Consider the following 24166-nt stretch of genomic DNA (forward strand, 5'->3'; position numbering starts at 1 on the left):
GTGTGTGTGTGTGTGTGTGTGTGTGTGTGTGTGTGTGTGTGTGTGTGTGTGTGTGTGTGTGTGTGTGTGTGTGTGTGAGTGTGCGTGCGTGCGTGCGTGTGTGTGTGTAGCTCTTTAAGTGGTGTCTACTCCTCTCCATCATGTACCTATGCGCTTGTGAAGAACGTCAGAGGAAAAGACACTTTCAAGTGTAGAGAATTTATACAAGCCTGCTGTGAATTCTCTTCCAACAAAGCACAAGTAGGCTAATCAGGGTTAAAGAGTGACTTTATAAGATTTTTCAACTGATCAGTTGTATTTCCACTCATATCCGTCTTCCCTGACTTCCGTTTTCTCCTGAGACACAGCTGAGAATCTGTCCATTGAGGGAGTTTCTTCTAAAAAGTCTCCAAACAGACATTTAAAGCACAAAGCTCCGATTCCGTCTATCCTTAGACTTGGAATGCTCTGTGCCTGAGCTCCTCACTTGCTTTGTCCTTAAGACTATCAGCACTGTTTATTGTACCACCTGGCGATAAACTTCCACTCCCCTAATTTAGCTTCTCCTGGGAGGAAAGCGGCTCAGTTCCTCTCAATTTGCTCGATGTCGAGCTCGCCTCCCAGCTGATGCGCGTCCCTCCTCATGCTACACAGCCCCGCCCACAGAGGCTCACCGTCCTTCCCGTTGGTCGTTCCGGTTGTTCCGTCGCTGCGATCCGTGGGGTTCCAGTCCACCTCTTCCGTCGTGGCGTCTGAAAACTTGTTCCTGGTGAAGTCACCTTCTTTGGACCAAGACCAAGTGTCCTCCAAGCTGTCTTCGTTTTCAGACAAGTCGTCGCTGTTGCACTGCGTGGTGCACCTGAGAGTGGGCGCCGCCTGGCCAGACTCGTTGAGGTTGTTGCCTGTGATTCCAGGGCAACTAAGGCTGTGGAAATTCCGAAGTTTCTGTGGAGACAGACACAATTTCATAAGGAAAATCATAACAGTGGTTACTTTTGATGACAACTGAAATCCTTATTTTACCTGGGTCCTCCACTCATTACACACTCGCGTATTTAGCAACAAAACACTGCTGGTGTGAGAGGTTCTCCGCTCAAAAATATCAGAGAAGGAGAAACAGCCGGCTGTTACCACAAACTACCAGGGTCCCAAAAAGAAGAACAACATTTGAAGTCACGGACAATAAAAGATGTAGAAAACGGTGACTGGTGTTTAGCGCTCTCATTTATGCTGGCAATGCGGGTTCAGAGATCAGGGGGCGTGGCCTAGGGATGACAGATACCGAGGGGAGGGAAGGGAGTTCTCCTACCATGTTTGTGTTTAAAAGCCAGCTTGTTAAATCGATTTGGTAAAACAGCTTTAAAAGCAAACATTTTTCCTAACAGAGGAATTCTGATTAAAGACTAAAAGAAATCATGGTCAACATGGGTCTGCAGGTGAGCAATTCTCGCTTTAAAAATGGTTATCTAGACTACCATAAACGTATCTAAAAACCAAACAATGTTCACACAACTAATTAATCATAATTTTCCACTTAAATAATCAGTCACATCAAGAAGACATGGACAGATATCATTGCTGTGACTTGAGTCAAACCCTAAACTCATACAGCCATTGTATAAAACAATCCCTCCACTGTGCTCATGCAACAGCATGTGCATGAGTAAGCGCTGAGCTGAACACTGCAGCAACTATAATTAAGAAACATCAGATTAAAAACGTAGGCTGCATTTCGTGCAGTAGGCAGTAATCCGAGTTCCAGGGAGGACCCACGCAGCAAGTGGCCAGATACCAAGAGGGCACACATCACTCATGTTGGCCTTTTGACTCGCCTAGCCTTTCTCTGGCCCTGCACAATGCTCACATACATCTGGGGAACCCAGTGACTTCTTTAGGCAAATACACATGTGCCAGCACTGCTGCAGGCAGGTCCTGTGACAGCTGTGCGTGTTGGAATGAGAAGCTTTATGACAGAGGCTTATCCAATCTGTACGGCTAATGTGAAGAAGGCAGGACAGCTGCCTCATGCCTCACCGGCGTTGGGCCTGAGGGACCCAAGAGAATGGGTCCTCTGTGAAAACCTCCTGTTGGTGTGCTTATGTAATACTTGAAAGGCATGAGACAGTCAAAGATGCTGCTCACAGCCACGTTTAAGGAGTTCAGCTCCAAGTTATCGATAGACTAAAGTGGGATTGGTGTTAACAAATATGTTGGGGGAGTGAAAAAGTGCTTCATCTGCTGTTGAGGTGCAGAGTTTTGTTTATCCACATTTATTATTTTGTCTGAGAAATTTTATGTTTACTTAAAGCTGCACAAATCTGCCATGAGGCACAGAATAGCATTTGTCTGAGGCGTGGGTAGGCGATAGGTGGGATTTTTATAAATGCAAAAAGAAAAACCTTTAACCCACGGGATTGTTTTGGGTTCAACTCATTAAGACTAGATGCATTATGGGTAAATCCCTCTCCAACCTGTGCAGACTGTTGCATGCTTACACATGCTTACAGCTATTTAAATTCAATTCAATCAATTCAATAATACTTTATTAATCCCAGAGGGAAATTCGAGCCATAGGTCATAGGTCTGAGCTGTAATTTTGTTTCAACACAAAGTTTAGATGAATGTCTGTTTTTCCATCACTCCCAAACTCCCAACGCTCCTTAGATGGCATACCTTTATTGATTAGGATCTTATGGGTTATTTTGAGGTAAAATTAAACATTAAGACTAAAGTGATTGATGCCTATATAAATAAATACAGGCATCAGAATGATTCTATGGAGGATGACAGCACACTTTACAGACACACTCAGCACTGTGGGTACTCTGAACAGTCAGGTGACTGAGTCCTGATAAGGTGCAACACTAAACAAAATAAAGTCCCACAGATAAGTGGTGAGTAATCTTTTCCCAACATCAAAACTCAACACCTTTGAGCCCGAGATTGTCCTAATTAAGACACCTACACGTTTCTAATAAACATTAATGTTTCTAATTAAAGTAACTGGATTTGTCAGTATCTGTAGTCTAGATGACTTTTTATTCCCCCGGACAGTAAAAGAACCATGCAACAATACCTGACCAGCAGGAAAACCCAACTGCTAGCGAGGCGTGCACCCTAACCCTAACCCTGACATTGCTCCGTCCGGCTGGCGGCTCTCTCCACTCTGACCTGGTCTCTGTTGTAAGCTGGCTTGGTGTCTGCTTGTCGTATCACAACAGCACAGTTGTTAAAGACACTGCTGAACTCTGAGTGACTTTCTCAGAAGGGCCAAGTCCAGCTCTGTGTTTATGGTCGGGCCGGTGTTGTGTGTGAAACTTCACCACGCGTGTCCCTGTAATTGTCGGTTAAACCTGATCGACTTCAGACCCGAGCCAAACGTTTCACACGGTAATTTACCTCGTGTTTACGCTCTCATCTGATGCACGAACCACAATGTGAAGCTCAGCTTTGATCAAACCATTTTTCCTCAGCAACGCATTTACATAACGCTCCCTGCACTACACACCCTCCTACTGGAATGCAACCCTGAACAGGCCTGCAGGAGTGAACGTTTGCTTTTAACGGTAACGCCGTCAGAAACATTAGGAGGTGTACAGAGGGAGAACGGCATGCCCTTTCCCACACAGCATTGGTTTCCCCAACATGAAAAGCTGAATGACCCAAACAGCAGAGTGTAACTAGTTGTCACAGAGCCTGGTGGACCTTGGTAAGGCCATTTCCAGGACAGTGGTTACTTAGAGCACAAAAGGTTGGGATCAACCAATACATTATGATCTTTTGTGTCTGGAATCAGAATCTGACAAATAACTAAGATGCAATGTTACAATTACCCATGCTAAAGGTTGTACCTCGTAATATTAGCCTTAGAAACCAACCTGGGTCATCTTTGCCAGATCCAGTGAAGGCCTCTGTTTGTGCGAGTCAGCTGGTCTCCTGCGCTTCACGCCAATCTTCTTGTCGTTGAGGACGCATGGCTGTGAGCGACTACGGGCGAGGCCACCCTGTCCACCACGCCGCTTGAGCTCTGGAGTGGAGTTGAGAGAGCTGGGTGGGGAAGGTCCTCCTGGAACCTCAGAGAGGCTAATTTGTTCATGAGAGAGGTAGAGGGACTGGGCCGAAGGCTCAGATGAGAGGCGCACTGGGGAGGAGGGTGTGAGGCCAGTGAAGGCAGACGGGCGATGCAAGTGCTGGGTGAAGCCCGGTGGCTCCAAGGTGTTGGAGCGAGCAGGCAGGCTGAAGCTAGAGCTGCGCTGCATCACTGGAAAACCGAGCTGAGCGTTTCCTAGAGTGCTGTGCTGGACGCTGCCTCCGCTGTGGCACCGCCTCTTCTCCACGGCTGTCCACACGCGGGAGCCCTGTGGGCGCCAGGTGGAGCGGCAACTGCCAAGCTCATCCGAGCAAGACAGAGACCGGCACTGCCGTTTGCTGGGGGGCGCAGTGGAGTGGGAGGACGCCTCAGTCAGGTTGAGGTCCTGCAACAAGCTGGTGATGGTGCTGGAAGTGGAGCCCACGTCCCAGTGGGCAGAACTCCTGTGCACTTCAGGCAGGACGTCCCACAGGCTCTCCAGGCTAGTTCTGACTGGCTGCAGCTGTAAGCCACAGCTGTTCCCCACCTCACGCCACCGGCTTGTCCCTGTAACAAACACATCACATCCATGTCAGGGGAATTCTGTACAACATCATGTTCTGTGTCTGGATCTTACGTGTGGGACATTCTGTAGGCAGCAATAAGGAGATTTACAAAGTCACTGCCACTTCAGAACTGGTTTGGCTGATAAAATGATCAGGAGTGATGTTGTCATGGATCATCTGCAAAGTCAACTCATTTATAAAACAATCTTCCAAAACGGAAAGAATACGTTTTTAGCCGGGAGAATTGGGCTGCGTCATGAACGATTTCCACAACACGGTTCCAGTCCGGCCCGGTCCGAGGATCTGTTTCTGTATTGCCACTACTCCCCGCTTTGTGTTATTGGTACTAAAAATACCTCCAGTCCCTCAGGTGGAGCTTTGGTGTCACCGTCTGTTTGCGCAGCTGACTGGAAAAGGAAAGAGGCCGATGTCCAGCTGACTTTATTTAGATCTGACTGAAGCCGATCCCGTTTTCTTGCGCTCGCCTCGTCTGCTACGCCGCTGCAGATGCCACGCGTGAAAAGTCCCTGTCATTCTGATGAGCGAGCCAACTGAACTGGCTGGTCGACTCGGAGTCAGCAGCTAAGAGTCTGAACCACTGGCCCAACTCTTAGTAACCAAGAGGCCGATTTACGTCTGTGACGGTGGGAAACAAACAAATCCTGCTGGAAGTGTTTGTAAGCCAGGACTCTGTCTGATCAACAAAGTTGCTGTGAGGGAGTAAGATTAAAGATTATTAACATATAAACATTGGTAATTAAAACCCGATTGAAAGAGCAGGTTCACAGCCTTCAGGACTTAGATTCCTGGTAATGATACTAACATGTAGTCACACGAATTCTCCTACGTAGGCAGAGCCACCTGCCAGACATGCTTCACACGAGTCCATGCTTTCAAACGAATGCAGAGACTGCTTGGAGCTCTTCACCCACTCTTGGTATGCAATAATTCCTCCAATATTACTCGGAACACGAGCGCCTTCAGACCAACATCTGCATCCGACACGTCCAGCCCTCTACAGGCTTCAGAGAGTCCGCATTTACAAGCCGTGACCAGTGTGTGATTGGAAATAATCACATTAGGACAGTGGGTTTGATCCATACGCATATTGATTTTGGAGTGTGTGTATTGATTGTGTCTTACCCATGAGTCCACAAGAGAATAGTGCTGCTCCCTGGCTCATGGTCTGTGCCTTGAACTGCAACGGTACAAGAGAGGTTCAGCGTCAATAAAACAATATACAATAAAAACTGGATAAAGAACATCTTTGCTGTGTGTGTATTATAGTACTACTAAAGTACTACTTTTCAATAGAGTTGTAAATGAGTGTGATGATGTCCTGAGACTGAAAGGTCAGACTCGGTCCACGTCAGCGGGGGAATTTTCTCTCTGAGCCATTTCACTTTTGCAAAAACAGAGCAAACATGGAAGACTGCTTCTATGGCTTTCTAAGTTAGATTAAAATTCCACCTTTTATGATGCAATTATTTGTAACAGCTACACAAATCTCCACGTGAGTCACGACCTTTTATTCGGGGCTTTCTCGGTTCATTCAAATATTTGAGTACAGACGTAAGTTAGCAACTTCAGAGAAGCAACTGGAGTCTCCCAGAGCAACAGAAACATAAAACGAAACAAAAAACTGTATGAACTGATTACTGCCTTTCATGTCTTCACCTTTCAGTCTGTATGAAGCTGCACGTTGGAAACTAACGTTCTGAATGACTGAATTAGCAGATAACTGCTCACCGTGCCCAGGTCCGTACGAGTGGATCTTACATCATCACCGCCCTTTTTTTCCAGTGTTTTCTTGTAAATGATCACCATAGCAACACACATCCTTGTCCCAGGTTATTCCAGTAACTTGAACTGAAGGCCATCTTGACGGGTGTGGCGTGAGCAAGGCTGGTTTCTCATCAACTTCAGACAGCAGCTCTCAGCCTCTCCAGGAATGTGCTGCAGTCTCTGGGCCGATCCTGAGAGGACATACGGAGATGGGGATTAGGATTCAGCACATTTCTTACATTCTGTCGATCTTATAAACAGATGACAAGAGAAAAGACTTCTTGGAAGGAGGCTCTGAAACCTGGCATCAAATAAGAGGCAAACAGGAAGGTGCCCTAGGAAAATCTGAGAACTGTTAAGAGTTTGCAACTCAGACCGTCTGATGACTCCGAGTCATTGTGTCAGTCCTTCAATGAGAAAAGCAGCTGAATTCACAGTTTACAGCAGGGCGGCACACCATTTGTGTCAGTCTAATGTTAGACCGCTTCAACGCTCACAATAACAGACACAAACATTTACCTCCCAGGTTTATTGTCTTAGTTTGGTCATTCTACACCAAGCAGAGAAATACAACAAGCTCAAGGACTGGTTCTGTGTTCAAAGTCAATTTTCACTTTCAGTCTCAGATCTGTTAACTTCTGTGAATGTGTGGCGTGTTATCTTTGCTTGTGTTGTAACTCAAGACTTTCTTTTGATTCTGTTCCATTTAAAAGACCATTTTAATCGAAACTGACCAATATCGCCAGCTGAAAAAATAAATAACTCTAAATCAAAAGTCATCTTTCACTTGATCCTTAGAAACTCACAAAAGTTCTAGTTTGTTGCATTGTTTGTAGAGAAGTAAGTAAATTGTATTTATATAGCATTTATCACAGACATAGAATCACAAAGTGCTTCACATAGATCAAAACAAATTAAAATAGTCATAAAATCATAATTATCTAGATTAACAATAGAAAAAATAAAGTCATAAAAATATAAAATTTCATAAACAGATGAAAGATGATTACAAATCTGAGTAAAAATTAGAAAATAAAATATTTATGTAAAAGCAGCTTTAAATAAAGGGGTCTTTAACTGTTTTTTAAAAGTGTCCAGACTGTCAGTGCTGCGTAAGGATAAAGGAAGATGGTTCCAGAGTCGGGGTGCAAAAGTCTGGAAGGAGCGATCACCTCGACGTTTATATCTGGTCTTTGGAACTTCTAGAAGGTTCTGGTGTGTGGGCCTGGGTTGAACCATAAGGCTTAACAGTTCAGTAATATAGGGAGGAGCTTGACCATGTAGAGCATTGAAAGTTATAATCAGGATTCTAAAATGAACTCCAAAGTTAACGGGTAACCAGTGCAGAGACATTAGAATAGGAGTGATGTGAGCTCTCCATCACTGAAGCACTGGTTCTGTTTATGAGAGCCGATACGGATTGTTTTAAAGAAATATAAATAACTGATTGCAATTTTTTTCAATTCTTGACGAACTTTGAAATATCAGATTATTTTTTTAGCTACCTAACGATGCTCAAGGACAAAAAAAAAATCTGATTTTTGAATTCCAGATTAGCTAATAACCTACTCAGCCATTTACGCAGTTAGCACAGTGGGTTGCTCTGTTGCCTTGGAGCAAGAAGGTTCAAGTTCACACCCTGCTACTGCTGCTCTACGCCGTGGGAGACCAAAAACATAAATGTTAGGTGAAACAACTGCATTGCTATATCCACAACTAGAAGTTGCTTTGGATAAAAGTGTCTCCTAAATAAATAAACATAAACACATTGGCAAATTCTGCATGGTGCTGCATGGTGGCGCAGTGGTTAGCACTGTTGCCTCGCAGCACGAAGGTTTCAGGGTTCGACACTGGGCTTGGCTGCTGCCTTTCTGCGTGGAGTTGCGTGTTCTCCCCATGCATGCGTGGGTTTCCTCCGGGTACTCCGGTTTCCCCCACAGATCACAACATGCCCTATAGGTTATAAATTGTAAGTCGCTTTGGATAAAAGCATCTGCCAAATTAATAAAAATAAACATAAACTCTAATCACCAGCTGATTTTCTAATGCTCCTATACTTATTTAGTCAATTAAATGATCATTTTCTACGTTTCCTTGAAATGTAAGTAAAGTAGAAGATATAGATACTGAAATATTGCAATATTTTGCGTTATCATACCGAATCGATATTTAAAAGCAGCGTATCGGCTTTTAATTGCGAATCTACAGGCAGACATTTACAGGATTTATTTTGTGTGGTGCAATTTAGACTCCCAACTGCTAGGTGACAGCAGTTTATACTGCCTTTGTTCTGATGGAAGAACAAGATTTCCTGATAACACTGGATGTGCCTTGGAGGCGTCTGACCTGAGTTTTTCAGTTTAACACAGTGTAAAAAATTGTAATTGTCTGGCTCTTACTAGTATCAAAATTATAGACAGGCCAATGTATCGGTCAGCCGATATATCAGGACAATATTTTCAATTTTTTATATATAGGCATCAAGTTATATACCTCTTTAGTAAAGATAATTTACATCCCCGGGCAACCCGGCGCTGCTGCAGAATTTAATAAAAACGTATATTTACGTTCATGAATAATGGGCTCGACACGCGGAAGGCAACAAATGACTGCGATCAACTAAACTTTTCACTGTCACTTTGATAACCTGACACAGGGAGGCCACATGTGGCAGCGATAAAAGCCAGCGACGCACTCCGTTCCAGGGCAAGTCTTCCGTTGTTTGACTGGCCGTCAGATTGGAGGATATTTTGGGTAATTAAAGCAGTTCAGAGCTGAAAATGTGGTAGATATGAAGTCTCAAGGTTATGCTAGAGTTAAGTGAAGTTGTACTTCCGAATTGACTATATAAAAAGAAAAATATGTGAATGAGTTCATCCCATATTACAAACAGAAAAAGAAATGGTGAATATGAGACCACAACAACAACCAGCTCACTGACAACCTCCCATGCTGATGCCTTTTTGTGAAGATCTCTATATTCTTTTGTAGAAATGTAAAGCTCTGGGAAATCTGACATGGCAAGTATTATCATTTCCTTTGTGTTTGTCTGGAGATGTACCGAGGCATCCTGTACTCTCATTGGTCAGTCAATAAACCACCGCTGATTAGTGCTTGTCTGAGCGACAGCGACAAAAAGTTGAAATTCGCTGGCTTGCATGTGCACGACACATGCATGAGCGCATAATTTCACATGGACGTTTTTCGCGTGTTGCTCAGCAGGAGGGAGACCCGTGATTATCGCTTTGTCACATACGTCTCATTGAAAATGAATGGAGAGGCGATGTCGCCTCCCATGTGTTGAGCCTGTAACATCTGTGTAAAAAGCACTCTAAAATACATTTTCAACTAAAATTAATTTTAATTAACCCGTTTTAAATATTTAATACTTGGTCAGTTAATTGATTAACTTTGTAAGGGTGTCTGACTTCAACACTGAGTAGTGCACAAAATTATGATTAAACAGTTAGTTCAATTCAGTGTTCAAAAACTGATTCAGCTTCTGAAATTTTGTGCACCAATGATGTTATTAGTGACATTTTAGCATTAAAATAAGGTGGAAAACGTTTAGATATCAGCAATGAAAATCGACCCAAATATCAGCAGCACATAACGGCGATCGGCTGACCGTGATCTCTACACATCGGTATCAGTAATAGAAAAACCAATATCTAACTCTTAATCGAAATATATTATATGGTATATATTGTGATATATATCATAGCGCCAGATTCCTGCCAGAACACCCTCTTATTACAAATGCCCATCAGCAAAAGCCTTTTGAGGACCATTATCTACCGATTATGCAATTGTACCTAAATGATCAATAAACATGCACCACAAAAATTCAGCCGAGTCAATCTGAAACTTTTTTTTCATTCTGGCATATTTTCCTGGTAACAAAACACCAATTCTCTCTAGCAACAGGACATACATTTTTTTTAAATCACAAATTCAATAAAAAAATATTCTTTGCCAATCAGGTCAGAGCTCAGTATCAGCCCACAACACCAGAACTGGTTCACATGTAAATATAAAACAAGAAAGAAAGAAGAAAATGATCAAATTCATCAGAACAGAACAGAAGCACATTTCAGGCATAAACTGTTCTTGATACAACTTGGAATTGCCATTAAAGCTGACTGCAGCTGCTGTGAATCCATATTAACGACCTCCGCCTTCCTTCACAAAGACACTTCTAACCTTTCAGATGTGCCTTTCATGCATACAGATGAATAATTAATACTCAAATACCTAATCTCTGTCTCACACACAGATTCTGTTCCTGTAGCATCTTCGTATTTATCCCGTTCAAATGTTAAAACTAATGAATATTTAAAGGAGATAAGAGGCAGATCATCTCTTTTTCTACTAATTCAACAGTGAAGAAACAGCACTCACATTGCATTACTTATTTTGGCCTCTACTCTAAAATGACACTTCTCACATCCAAAAGTGGAACTCGACACTTTGTTTAATTCTTGCCTGTGAAAAGACAGAGTTCGTCTTCTTAAAAGTGTTCCTCTCTGGGTCACACAGAGTGGTGGAGCAAAGTCAAAGTTGTGTAATTGACTCCTCAGGGGCTGGCTGAGAATAGCTGACCTTGCGGTTATCAAAACAACACTCTTCACATTAATGCTGCACCATGATTACAGTAAAACCGCCCGTCTGCCCGCCTCAGATGTAAATCTATACAATCTTGCTGTCACGGGATTGTTTACGCTTAAGGTCGCGTCAGGTGGAGGAACCAAACAAAGTGGACACGAGATGGTCGTATGATGCCCTCAAGGTCAGGAGGTGGGAGCGTTTAAGTGGCAACAACTGCGGGCAGAAGAAAGAGGGTGAGCTTGAAACAAAAGAGCAGTTTGTGCAGCAGACGAGACATCGTGGGAAATAAAAGAGGACATATCAGAAGCTGTGGGTGTTGTGTGCAGGAGCGGGCAAGCCGGAGGTGGTGTATGAATTCAGCGTATGATTTTCTTTAACACACATCACACAATAAAACAACTTTCCTTCAAAAGTAACACCACTCATGAAGGTCTTGAGTAGGAAAACAACAGAGCTGGAGGCCGGACGACGTCAGGACGGATCATAATGTGCATGAACACCAGCCACACAGATCTGAGATAACGTTGGATATGCTGGCTAGAGGAAGTAGTTGTTTGTTTATCATTCAGTCAGCTTATAGAAGAAGAAACCTGAAGTTTACTCAAACAAAACAAACATCAGCTTCTCTTCCCTCTGGAAACAGTAAAACATCTCTCGTAAACAACGTTGTATTGTGTTGGAGGAAACTGCAACATTTTAATTTCTCATGCTCTGGCTTTTCATTCCATAAATATAAACCCAGTCCTTTAAATGGGAGAGGTTTATAACATAATTATAAACATTCCTCGGCACCATGACACAAGCTGAGCAGTTTTAGATGCCTAGCCTAGCCCTGCAGCTTTGGAAAACGTCTCAAATGTGTCAGTTTTTGAATAAAAACAAGATTAAGACTCCTGGAAAGGGGAAGTCTGCTTTTTCTTGGATGGATAGAACTGGAAAGCAAAGGAAGGAAGCATGCCGTAGCTGGATTGGCAGAGTTCAACGGCTACACCCAAACAACTTACCTTGAACCGCATGCACAGCTGTGTCGAGCAAAACCAGCAAAAATCTGCCAAATTAGGCGTCTAGAATTTCTGGCTGAAGGGTACCACTCCTCCTCTGAGGTCCAAACCCAGATCAGCTCCAAAACCATGCTGCTATTATCAGGAATCGTGGGGAGTCTTTGCTTCTGGAGGCCGATAGGCCTTTATCTGAGCTGAGGCAGCAGCCGCCATGACAACCGAGACCTCTAATCTCTCAGAAGAACATTTCACTCAGACGTGGCTTCACATCACATGTAAACAGCAAAGTGCACGCTGGCATCCGTCTTAGACGATGGTGATGGTGCAGCCCTGGATGAGCTGATGAGCTTCCTTTGTGGTCACTGAACACTTTGCACTCGTCGTCGTTTTGGTTTGCCAGAAACATCAAAAGATCAGGCTGCACAACGAAGATAGAATGCGAGGAGGAAACCGTGGCGTCTGTTTGGTCAAGTCAGGGTACGGGTCTGCTCTGTCACTAACTCAGCTAACATACACAGACCCTAATGAGCCGTTTTATATACGTGACACAGCTGTGCCCCTTTGAGAGTCATTTAGTTCTGTACTCAAGTGATGAAAGAGTGCAGACATCCCAAAAAGGTAACAGAACCACGATTGATGCTCAAAACGGTCTTCTAATTTCAGCAGCTTTTCCATACATTGCTCAGACTGTAATCCTGTGGGTTAGGCCACCATTACGTAAGGATTTGGCAGCTTTGTGTCTGACTGACAATTAAAGCTAATACTAATCTGTTTTATAGCACTTAGGGACAGCTGGTGGAAACAAGTTTCATATGATTGCTTTACCTTGTATAGCCTACTTTGACATTTAGTTTTACAATAAACACGAGTGTTAATTGTGCTACAACATGTCGTCTGCATGAACTAAAACTTCACAGAAAAAAGTTCTGCCATGAATTTTCAGATGTCCTCGTTTAAAATTCTAGAAAGGAGGGCAGCCGGCCTCGTGTCCTGATCTTAACACTCCCAGGATTGCGTCCCTCTGTCTCCATAATAGAAGCATCTGCTCTGCACCTGAGACTTGAAAACAAACCGAGGGGTTTGTGTTGTTCTTCATTACCACATCTTTCACATAAGGAATGCTGGGTGAAGGCGTTGAAGAAAGACTCCTAAAAAGCTTAAATCCCTGTGCCGATATATATTTTTTGCAATCAGGAAGGTCTACCCATTAATGGAGGACCGTCTCCAACAAGTGCTTCTTTTTTCTACAGCACTGTACTTCATAGTAAAAACACCAAGTTTTAGAAACTTTCTTTGTTGGTGCCATTATGTGGGACCCACAGGCAGCAGGTGGTACCAAGTACTGTTGAGGCTGAGCGACTGAAAAGAATTTTATGAAACTCATTGAAGGGAGCTGGCAAGCCCACAGCTGTCCGCATGTTCACAGAAATTAAACCAAGTCAGACGGGAGGCTCGCTCCACGTTTAAAGCAGTGAGTGAATAGTCAGAAATGAGCATGGCTGGGAGGCTTCAATAGTCGTTATCAGGCTCAGTTTGAGGGCCTGGGGTACAGCCAAGGTCTCACAGGCATGCAGCTGCCCACTTACCATAAACACAAAGGCTCAGCATGGCGATGTATGGAAGCCAGGGAGGCCTAGCGTTAAAGCAGGCCTGCTGCTTAATTATCTCATACATAATCACTTGCACTGTATACATTTGTCCAGAACAAGAGCTTTGTTGAGCTTGGTAATCAAGGCTTTCAGCAATCCTGTCCAAGTTGGACAGAAATGCTGTCCACTTGAATACTAAATCTAGCAAAGACCCTTAATTACACAAGGCTGAAGACACAACAGCCACAGAGTAGTAACCTAGCATGCTGATGGACCAAAAGAACAATAGGTCAGATCTAGAAGACATTTCAGAATGGAGGCGAGAACACTCCTTGGTTATACAAATGTGCTTAGAGCTTTACCTCAGAATACAAAGAAAACAGTGATGTTTTTCCATGTAACAGTGGTAATACAACGCAAAACCTCCTAACATGTTCGGTTTATGGAGAGGAAAATGGAAGAGGAATCGTCTGCATGCCCCGATAGGCAGCCTCTCCTGTACTTGGGCTGAAATGGTTTTAAATGCAAGCCGCCAGCCCTCCAGGTGGATGGCTCTCAGTTTCACAAAGAAAAAGGCCCTGAAAACTGAGCTTGTCCTAGAGATCAGCACAAACAGTCCCTTAAACCCATTTTCTAAAATCCCTCATGAAAGGGAAATGAGTTTGGCAAAGGAACCGGTGTGTCCAGAACACACGTTATGTTAAACACCCAGAGAGAGTTCTGAACTTGACTGAAGGGGATCAACTTCAAATAATTTAAATGACATGTCTGCCATTTAATAAAATCTTTCCTAATTTGGCTGCATGACTCTTCAAGACAGATATGAACCTTTAACCACAGCCAAAAGTCACAGAGGAATTCAGCTTTATGGATGTTTTTATTTATGGCCTCTGTAAGCACGTCTCTGTGTGTCAGCCTGCCCTGAATTCACACCTGACAGGAAGGTTGATAGAGATGAACAGTCGTTGTTCCACTGAGACAGCAATGGCAGGCCTAATAAATTATGTAGTGTCAGCATTCAGGGGCTGTTAAACTCATATATGTGCCATCAAACATTTTAACAAACTTTCCAAGATAAAAGCTGGCCCTTCAAAATAAAACAGTTGACTATAGTGAATGTGATGCAATTTCTGGGCACTTAATGTGTTTTAAATTGACATTTCAGATCATTTGAAGCATGTGTCCCTGTTAAAGTTATAGTAAAATCAACATCTTTCCAGTTATAGATAGCTCTCGGAATGACTTCGGTTTGAAGAAAGAAAGTTTAGTTCTGAGCAGATTCCACTGGTGTTTGTCTATCAGTTTAAAACACCCATAATCAAAAAAAAAAAAAAAAAAAAAAGAAAATGTTACACCATTTTAAACCTAGGAACTGCTTTAGATTCCACATTGTATGATAGTTGTAGCAGAAATAAGTAACGCAGATTGGTTGTGTTACACACCTTTCATTCATTTCTGACATAAATAACTAGAGAATAAAGTGAAAATAAGTATGGGACTATAAAAGTTTATGAAATACTGTTAGCATAAACCGCTGCCACGTCAATCTCTGTTTCTCTAAACGGAGGTTGTTCAGCTCATCTGGCTATCTTAAAGCACGTGAGACATTAGCCATTTACAAAGATGGTTAAACTGTGAATTATACAGGGATGTTATATATAAATCTAGAGTCATTCGTGCGAGAGTTGTTACAAACAAAAGAGGCAGCATTTGTTCACATGAGGAAAAGTTGCTAAGCTGCCCCACTGGAGTTGTGTTATGACTCCTCGGGGACCTCTATTTTAATACCACTCTTATTTAGATTTAACGTCATTAACATGCCTCTTTGTGCGTTAAAAACAGGTTTAAAACCCAAGGAAGCAGCAGACATAATTATTTGTGAGGTGTTTATTGATGCTACATTAACTTTTCAATACAAGAATCTGGTTATTGGACCAAAAACAACTACTTACAAACATTCCGGTGAGCTCCTCGGGTTTCCCAGGGCTTTCAGAGCGGCTGGTTAGCCTCTGTGGATCATGATCTGGTTTGTTTTAGCATAAAACACAACAGGGACGGGAGCAAAGCGTGCAGCTCACTTTCAGCCCTCCTACAAACTACAACATTGCCCCAGTACTCCAGTGTTCGACAGAACTACACGCTAATGAGCCCGTGACAACTTACACGGACCGTACCACTTGAACAGGGAAGGGGGTGTTCTAGTGAGTTTTATTTACATGATCTAATATCTTATTTAACAACAGCTGCATTAACTTAATGTTTTGAAAGTTTTACATTGAGATAATTAAGTTTTAAAATAAAAAAGAGGATATTTCTGTCTTCAGTACGTGTTTTAAATAAACCACCCCCGCGTGTTTAACAAGTGGTTCAGCCCAGCCCGAGGGAATGAAAAGTAATCAGTTTAGGACTTGTGCATAAACACTAAACACTTCCACTATGCACAGGAGTGTATTTAGGAAACTAAATGTATGTGACTTACATGTCCAGTGAGTAAATCTGTTATTAAAATAATCGCAACTATAGTTCTGATTATATTTTTTATTTTATGTTAAATAATTAATTCATTAGGAACAAATGTGCTTCCATGAACTCAACTCTTGATTAAATGTTACACCAGCATAAATATTCCACCATTTAACCATACGGGTTTAGTTATTTACTTATACAAGCAGAAATAGTGTTACGCTATTTACGAAGGCAACTGCAACTTTCATTAAGCAAAGATAGTCTAACTTTATAAATATCACACACTAAGAAACTAAATCCCCTTGAATGCAACTCACGTGCACCTAGCTTCCTTTACTCTCTATATCTTATGGTGTTCTTGATTGCAAGAATGATAATGACCATGTTCTGGTTTTTAAGTGAAGGCCAAGTGAAATCAAATTGTTGCACGTCTTTTACGGTAAATTTGCATTTTTGGGAGATAGAAGTAACCACAGTGGGCCTCATTAGGGCGGGACGCTCTAGACTCACCCCTGGCAGACACTATATTGTTAATCAAGGAGTAACATCTGTTGTGTTCTTCTAATCTTTCTCAGATTATGCTCGGTTTTATTCTGTGTTGTGTGTGTGTGTGTTTAGGGGAATCCAGGGTTTGTCAATACTGCTTAGACACAGCTTCACAGGGTAACTAGTTGTTTCCACTAAAATCCCTATAGGTAGTGGAATAGGATGGACTTTTTATAGTAAAATTGTGCAGAATGCACGATACAGGAGGCTTTATATTTTGTGTTTTGCATTCTTAAAAGTCACAGATGACTCTTCAGGAGGCATCACTGCAGTGTCTGCTCATGTTGCACAGTGTGTAGTCATTCTAAAAACCATAGGGGGCAGTATCCACCAGACTTGTTTCAAGAGTAGATTGTAAATGTAAAGAATAACCACGCTTATTTAGTTTAGTGATGTTTCATCTGCAGCTTGCACATGGTTGACAGTAAACTAGCAAGTCATCTTGCAGAGGCCTCGTGCAAGATGCCGAGGACCATCTGCAGTTGGAGACAGATGGCTGAAATACTCCTGTTACAAAAGCCATCCCCACTGAACTTTAATGAACTGTTTATCCCCTCTGTTACTAATGTTTCTTAAATCACATGTAAAACCTAGTTTTGATGCAGTTTTAAAAGAAAATAATTTTCATTTTCCTCAAATTTGAGCACAAATAAGTTGAAATAATCTGAGGAAAAAGAAACATTCAGTGCATTAAAAATGTGTAGATGTACACGAGTTTAAGACAGTCGATTCAATGTTTGTCCCTGAAATAGCCCTGTTGCTCAGTGGGGTACTGTAACTTACGATCAGCACATAAAACACGAACATATGGCTTTTATGGAGCTCCTGTCAAAGTTTCATTACTTTTCATCTAGCCAGCTAATCCTCGCCCATAATGTTTAAAGCTGACTTAATTGATTTGGCTCATATCTGTGGGCTGTAAAGCCAAGTCACTGCCTAACTGTGCAGATTTAAAAAAAAACTCCTTGAAAGAAGAGCAGCTGTTTGTCTGGTAACGGCTCATCTGAGAGCGTCTGGAGGAGCGATCAGGAAACAGTGAGCATCTTAGATCAGTGCAAGTGTTTTAAAATCACTTGAAACAGGAAATTATCAGCTATTATTATAGACCTGTCTACTAGTTACCAGTTCATTATCCCAGTAAATGCATGAGTGGTTAGCTTTTTCTGACAAGTTTTTGTTCAAATTGTAACAAAGAAATGACAGAATCAGGTGTGGATAAGCTTTGTTTGCACGCAGTTAAACAAATGAGCTCAGAGTTAGTTTATGTAAAAAAGTAAAACAATTTCAGACGTTTTTCTATAAATGTTTGACTCACACAGAGCGTGTAAAGCAGATTTACTGGGTAGCAGTTGTTTTCAAGTCATTTGCTTCACTTTTAACAGCACCAGTCAGTTTTTATTGTAACATTTTCCAAGATTGTCTTAAACATCTGTTGCGTAGCACCTTTTAAATCAGTCTACAGCCAATTTTACATTAAGAATAGTGCAACAAGTAAATCTGTGTTTATTTTTACATTAACTTATAGTTTGCAATAACAGTTATGTACACATATCTGCAATAAATTAAACCAAAGTAATAGTTTGGAGTGGCTGTTATTGAGCAGACTGCACAGATTTGTCAGATCCGTCTGTGTGGGAATCCCTCCTTTCGTTCTCCATGTACGCCTGCACAGACCTCCACAGCGCCCGGATGTTCCCCTCTCCAAAACCTGCCGCTCCTCTTCGCTCTATCAGCTCCAGGAAGAAGGTGTCCTCAGCAAATATGGGCTTGGTAAACACCTGGAGTAGATACCTGTGAACACAACAGAACACTCCAGCCTCTAACGTCTGTTTGCCAAAGCATTTATTTTGAAATGTGACCTGTCTGTTGATTCAACAAAGAAATGAGGTTAAACATTCGTATTGATAGGCTGAATTTTTTTTCTTAAAAAAAGATAAAAATAAAAAGACAAACAGGAAAAATGAAGTGAGAAAAAAATGAACTCTGAATGGCAATTATGCTTAAAGGGATAGTTAGTATATTTTAAGAGCAAGTCACCCCCAAATCAACTTTTCTTGCTAATAAACTATACATGAGTGTCTACTCGTGCTGAAGACACATGTAGTCAATAATTTGGCACTTTAGTGCATCTTCGTTAAAATTTAAATATTCTGCCTAAATCTTTCAGTGTTGCACCCTCTTCAGGTAAAACTGCACTGGATTTGAATTTAAATCTGCCATTGCTATTGGCTAAGAGGTACACTATAATGTTAGCTGCTACCATATGATGTCACATCATTGTAAGCCTGTGTGTGTATTTGTTAGCAGCTCCGCCCTCTCAGTCTACCAGGCAACACCTCTTTGCAGCCTTTGACACTGTTGACCATCACCTGCTACTGGAGAGGCTGAGAGACTGGGTAGGTCTATCAGGATCTGCTCTGGAGTGGTTCTCCTCTTATCTCTCTGAGTGCTCCTTTTCTGTGGCCGTCTCCAAGTTTAGGTACTCCACCACCTCCCTTACCCATGGTGTCCCACAAGGTTCGGTGCTGGGACCTCTGCTCTTCCTCCTCTATCTGCTTCCTCTTCAGCACATCCTGAGCTCCTTCAAAGGAATCTCCTACCATCTTTATGCAGATGACATCCTGCTGTACATCTCCTTTAAGCCCCATGAAATGCCTAAGCTGCAGCTGTTCCACACCTGCTTAGACTCTATTAAAACCTGGATGGCTGGGAGCTTTCTACAGCTGAATGAAGATAAGACTGAGATCCTCATCTGTGACCCAGACAAGATGGTTCCCAAAGTCAGAGACTCTCTTGGTCAGCTTGCTTCTCACACCAAACCCTCCGTCAGGAATCTTGGTGTGAACTTTGACCCAGCTCTCACCCTGGATTCTCATGTCAGTTCTCTTGTTTGCTCTTCCTTCTTCCATCTCAGGAACATTGCTAAGCTGAGTCCCATTCTGTCTCGCTCTGAACTTGAGACAGTTCTCCACACCTTCATCTCCTCACGCTTAGACTACTGTAACTCTCTTTTCACGTGTCTGAGCAGAACCTCCCTGAACCGTCTACAGGTGGTTCAGAATGCCTGTGCTCGGCTTCTGACCAAGTCCTCCAAACACACCCACATCACCCCGCTCTCCTCCAGCTTTACTGGCTGCCAGTCAACTTCAGGGTTCATTTCAAGATCCTGGTTCTGGTCTATAGGGCCTTACATGGACAAGCACCATCTTAAATTGGTGATCTTCTTAGTCCCTACACCCCCAGCAGATCCCCAAGGTCCAGTGATCAAAGCCTACTGGTTGTGCAGCACCAGGCTAAAGACCAAAGGTGACATATTATTTGCTGCTGTGGCCCCCAGACTCTGGAACTCTCTCCCCCTGAGCCTGAGATCAGTGGACTCCGTGAACTCCTTTAAAAAGCAGCTGAAAACTCACCTGTTCAGGCTGGTTTGGTGTGACCTTCATTACTCTCTCCTTGTTCTGCTCTCCCTACCTATTCCACCTTCCTCAGGATCCACTGATTTCCCTCTTTCCTTTTCACTCTCTCTCTTTCTTTACATTTTTAATCACAATTGTCTATTTTTTGCTCATTTTAAATATATTTTTTAATCATTTTCTAAATTCTGTTTTATATTTTAAATTTTTTGTTTTTGTGAAGCGCCTCGTGATTTTAATCTTGAGAGGCGCTATAGAAAAGATCTTTCCTCCTTCTTCTCCTTCTTGTGGTGCATTTTTTTAATCAGGAAATTGGAGTGGAGTAAAAATCTGGTAGGGGGTGACTTGCTCTTTAAAATGGGTTTCTGTGGAGCTGTAATGAACAATTTACATCTTAAAACTGTTTATACTGTAGTTCTTTGAACAGCCTCGGTTTGGAGAAACAGAGATGAGCTCTAGCTGAATTGACAACTAATTTCATTGGAACCAGTTACACAAAGCATCTCAATTTAGTTCATTTACAAAACACCAAATCACAACAAGAGTCATCTCAGGGCACTTCACAAAGTAAAACATTCCAATTGAGTTCAGTTATTATGCAGGTAAAAGTTTCCTATTTAAGGAAACCCAGCAGATTTTATTGAGTCACTGACTTGTGGCGTCAGTGACTTTAAGCAAGTATGTAGTGACAATGGAGAGGAAAACTCCCCTTTAACAGGAAAAAACCTCCAGACCTCCATTTCTGTCATTCTTAAACATTTCTGTTCACAAAATGGCCAAAACAGCTCACATAAAAGCAGTGAAAAGATACACTAGACAGAATTAGCATGACTTACTATATTATTTTACAATCCCAGGTTGTTTTAGCAAATCAAATCAAAGCTTTATTGCCATATGCACAGTATAAATGTAGATGTCCCTGCACAATGAAATTCTTACTTTGTAGTCTGTCCTGGATGTCAGAAAAGTATATACATTTGTGCATAAGATACATAAATAATTAAACAGCAGTACACTTTTACATTTGCCCCACTCAGACTAGCTGTAGCCATCAGTTTAATCTCTGTTCCTCTAAACTCAGGCTTTTCAAAGAGTTATTGACAGGTAATATATGAGTTGTTAACAACGTTTCCATGGAAATACCCTCCAAACGTTCTGAACTACTTCATAAAGAAAAGAGAGAGACTCCAACTTCTGATCACCTCACCTTTTGTTTTTGTTGCGTTCTCTCAGCGATGAGTGGTCCTGATGCAGGTCTGTATCCAGAAGAATGCCATGCTGCGACAACACCTGGGGGTCATGTCCCGCTTCTTCTATTTCCTGCTGCTTCCCCACCTGCCACAATGCATAGTGAGAGTAAATCAGCTGTAAACCATAGTGGTTTTCAGAGAATGGTCCAATTCGCTGACATTTTGTGCTAAACCTTACAAATAAAGTATTTTTATGCCCAAAACTGTGTTCTGATTCTTTCCTGTTTGAAGATATGACAGTGGAAAACACAAAGTGAGTGTCCTGAAGGAAACTGAAGGGTGCTCTTGGTTCACCAAACAGCACGAGGCTCCATTGCCATTATGATGTTAAAGAACATGTCACAAAACTTTATTGTTTAAACTGTTAAGTGTACCATCAACAAAGTGGAGCTGTTTGGGTGTGATTAAATAAGAAGCATGAAGAAACAGAAACAGTGTTTTTAATGCTGTGGGGCTGAAAATGGCATGAAATGAAATGAGTTTAAATTATGTATGAAAAATGCCCAGATATGGCTTTTCACTGTTAAACGGTTTACCCTGTTCTAGAAAACAGCATGTGGTGAAACTGTTGCATTTGCCACCAAAAACAAAAGCACATCTGAGGAAAACGTGGACCGTTTTAAACTGAACAATGAAGAATTCTGATCCGATTCCTTTGAGAAACCAGAAAGCCTCATGTTAAACACAGGAAGTGATGGAAAAGTGGCAAAAACTCCCAGGAGAAAGACTTTCAGGAGGCAATAAGTTCTGGTTAACGTCATACTCAAACTGAAAAAAGATTAAAACTATTGTAAACTGCTGTGTTTTCGAATCAAAGGTTTGTTAGACTTAAGGCTGGTGCATGAAGGTCTGTCTTTGTTGCGACTGGTGGTGTCATAACCTTGAAAAGACAAGAGATCATACTAGCTCTGGTCCCATTTCATATGATCACATACATCCTTGCCCCTGCTGAACTACACTTATTGGATTTTAAACTGTTTAATGGTAATTCGGCTCCAACCTCTGTGTAGTAAGCAGGAGGAGGGGAGAAAAACTGGACACCAGCTTCTGCCAGAGCATTAGCAGTAGAGACTATGTTTTTAGTGTACAGGCCGATGTGTTGAATCCCTGCGGATCCATGCTGCTCCAAGAAGGTGTCGACCTGGTTGCGACCTAAAATCAGAAAACATTCACCTGATTATAACTAGTAAAAACAGCTTAGAACAGTTTGTTATGTGAAGTATGTAGAGGTTACCCTGGTGAGGTAGTGACTCTGCAATGACAAACTTGCAGTCAGGCTCCGTCTTGTCTGCAAACGGTAGAGTGATGCCCGCTTTGCTGCATTTCCTATACTGCATGGCGGTTAGTCGTAATCCAACGCCCTCCTGGTTCACTACAAAACCTTCATCCACATCTTCATTTCTATAAACACCAACCAAGGGTTAAATCAATGAGTGGACACCATTGATTTAAATTAACAGTGTCTTACCTGTCAATGAAGAACCGCTGTAAACCAAAGAGCTTCTCGTACCACTGCATGACCTGCTGGGTGGACTTCCTGGGGCAGGCGTAGGTGATGTGGTCAAGATGTGTGACCGGACAAGTCGGGTCCTCCTTTTCCAAATCCCAGTGCTTTTCAGCGACTTTGAACCCGGGCAGAAACACCCCTCCATATTTAGACTTGTCGATAAGAGTGTGGCACACGTTTCCCACAATGGATTTGACCACCGAGTAGGTGACTAGCCCGTTCTGGTCCTCCACCGAGGTGGGAGGAACCAGGAAGTCGCAGCCCAGATGGCGGAGCACCTTGAACGACCTCTCCACATCCTCCACCTCGAAGCACACGTTAGCGACAGAGTCCACCGGGTGATGCGGCCGCACGTCGTAAAGACACGAAGTGGACTTACGCTCCTTGTTTATGTCCACTCGGTGTGAGGCAGTAGCGTGTCTGTGGATGACATGTTGCCCTTCATTCAGCCCCACCGTGCCCAGGGGGGGTCCTTCATTCACCACGAAAACCACCGCTCCCTTCCTGAAAGCCACCTGTCTGGACTCACCGGTCAGCGTGCTGGCAAACACGTTAAACCCAAACTTGGAGACGAGGTCCAACGCTAGTTTCTGCCCATTGGAAACGTGGAGAGAAACGTGGTGTAACCGGTGCAAGGGAACTGCCATGTTTTACGTGTGACGTCACGGCAGAAGACGCTGCAACAAGCAACAAGCTCAGAAATAATAAGAAAAGTTATATATTCTGTTCCTCATTTCGGAAAGTAAAGCTCTATGGGGTGCCATTTCTAAACCAAACAGTCATAACATATTTATTTTACAAACTTTAAATAACTAAATGTTCAGCTCCATATTAAATGTTTAGTTAGTAATTTATTTATATGTAAACAAAAAAAAAAAACTAAATATTTTGGCCAGACCTAAATATTTGGTTTGTAAAGTCAATGTGTAACTCAGAATGAAATATTTAGCGTGCTAACTAAATATTTAGTTGGGAAATAATACAATTATAAATGTATGAATAACATGGTGAAAATATGACTTTGAATAATGGACCTTCCATTTTTTACTCTTATGATAGCCTAAATAACCCAAAATACTGCTGTTAAATTTTAATCCTTTGACTTTCCAAAGGGAACCCCATAAAACCTTGTTATCAGATGTTAATCACAAATAATAAAGTTACATGTTTCACACTTCTATTAATTGTAACTTTTATGATTGTAGCCATAGATCATCAAACACATAAATTTAGTGTCAGAAAATTAAATATCATGGAAAACCTTGAATACTTAAAACTTTCCACTGCAGTAAGAGTATACATCCATGGGGCAGATAACATAAGTTTTTCTTCTTTCTGTCCCCTTTTTCATTTTGGCTTGTTGCAATTTAGTTCTGTATTTTTATTT

The 24166-nt window shown here is 42.1% G+C and overlaps 2 protein-coding genes across 2 annotated transcripts; both read right to left on the reverse strand.

Moving 5' to 3' along the window:
• Positions 1-329: 329 nt before the first annotated feature.
• Positions 330-15698, reverse strand: fam53b (family with sequence similarity 53 member B). Its single transcript, XM_015962970.3, has 5 exons — positions 15550-15698; positions 6364-6590; positions 5758-5812; positions 3858-4615; positions 330-924 (listed from the first exon to the last, which is right to left on the reverse strand). Exons 2-5 carry the CDS (start codon positions 6451-6453, stop codon positions 562-564), a joined length of 1266 nt encoding a protein of 421 aa, XP_015818456.3. The 5' UTR covers positions 6454-6590; positions 15550-15698; the 3' UTR covers positions 330-561.
• Positions 15699-17982: 2284 nt separating this feature from the next.
• On the reverse strand, positions 17983-23465 carry hpdl (4-hydroxyphenylpyruvate dioxygenase-like). The gene is made up of 5 exons (XM_015962968.3): positions 22741-23465; positions 22507-22673; positions 22273-22424; positions 21230-21357; positions 17983-18400 (listed from the first exon to the last, which is right to left on the reverse strand). The coding sequence occupies exons 1-5, from the start codon at positions 23424-23426 to the stop codon at positions 18202-18204; spliced, it is 1332 nt and encodes a 443-aa protein (XP_015818454.3). The 5' UTR covers positions 23427-23465; the 3' UTR covers positions 17983-18201.
• Positions 23466-24166: the final 701 nt, after the last annotated feature.

This window comes from Nothobranchius furzeri, chromosome 16 (assembly GCF_043380555.1).
Source record: "Nothobranchius furzeri strain GRZ-AD chromosome 16, NfurGRZ-RIMD1, whole genome shotgun sequence".
NCBI lineage: Eukaryota > Metazoa > Chordata > Actinopteri > Cyprinodontiformes > Nothobranchiidae > Nothobranchius > Nothobranchius furzeri.

Bases quoted from the DNA above. Each gene is read 5' to 3' on its own strand.
- fam53b (XM_015962970.3), bottom strand. From the start codon at position 6,453: ATGTGTGTTGCTATGGTGATCATTTACAAGAAAACACTGGAAAAAAAG. The intron at 4,616-5,757 runs GTAAGACACAAT...TGTTTGTTACAG, and splicing joins ATTCTCTTGTGGACTCATGG to GGACAAGCCGGTGGCGTGAG. The intron at 925-3,857 runs GTTGGTTTCTAA...CTGTCTCCACAG, and splicing joins ATCTGGCAAAGATGACCCAG to AAACTTCGGAATTTCCACAG.
- hpdl (XM_015962968.3), bottom strand. From the start codon at position 23,426: ATGGCAGTTCCCTTGCACCGGTTACACCACGTTTCTCTCCACGTTTCC. The intron at 22,674-22,740 runs GTAAGACACTGT...TGGTGTTTATAG, and splicing joins CAGCGGTTCTTCATTGACAG to AAATGAAGATGTGGATGAAG. The intron at 22,425-22,506 runs GTAACCTCTACA...TTCTGATTTTAG, and splicing joins AGAGTCACTACCTCACCAGG to GTCGCAACCAGGTCGACACC.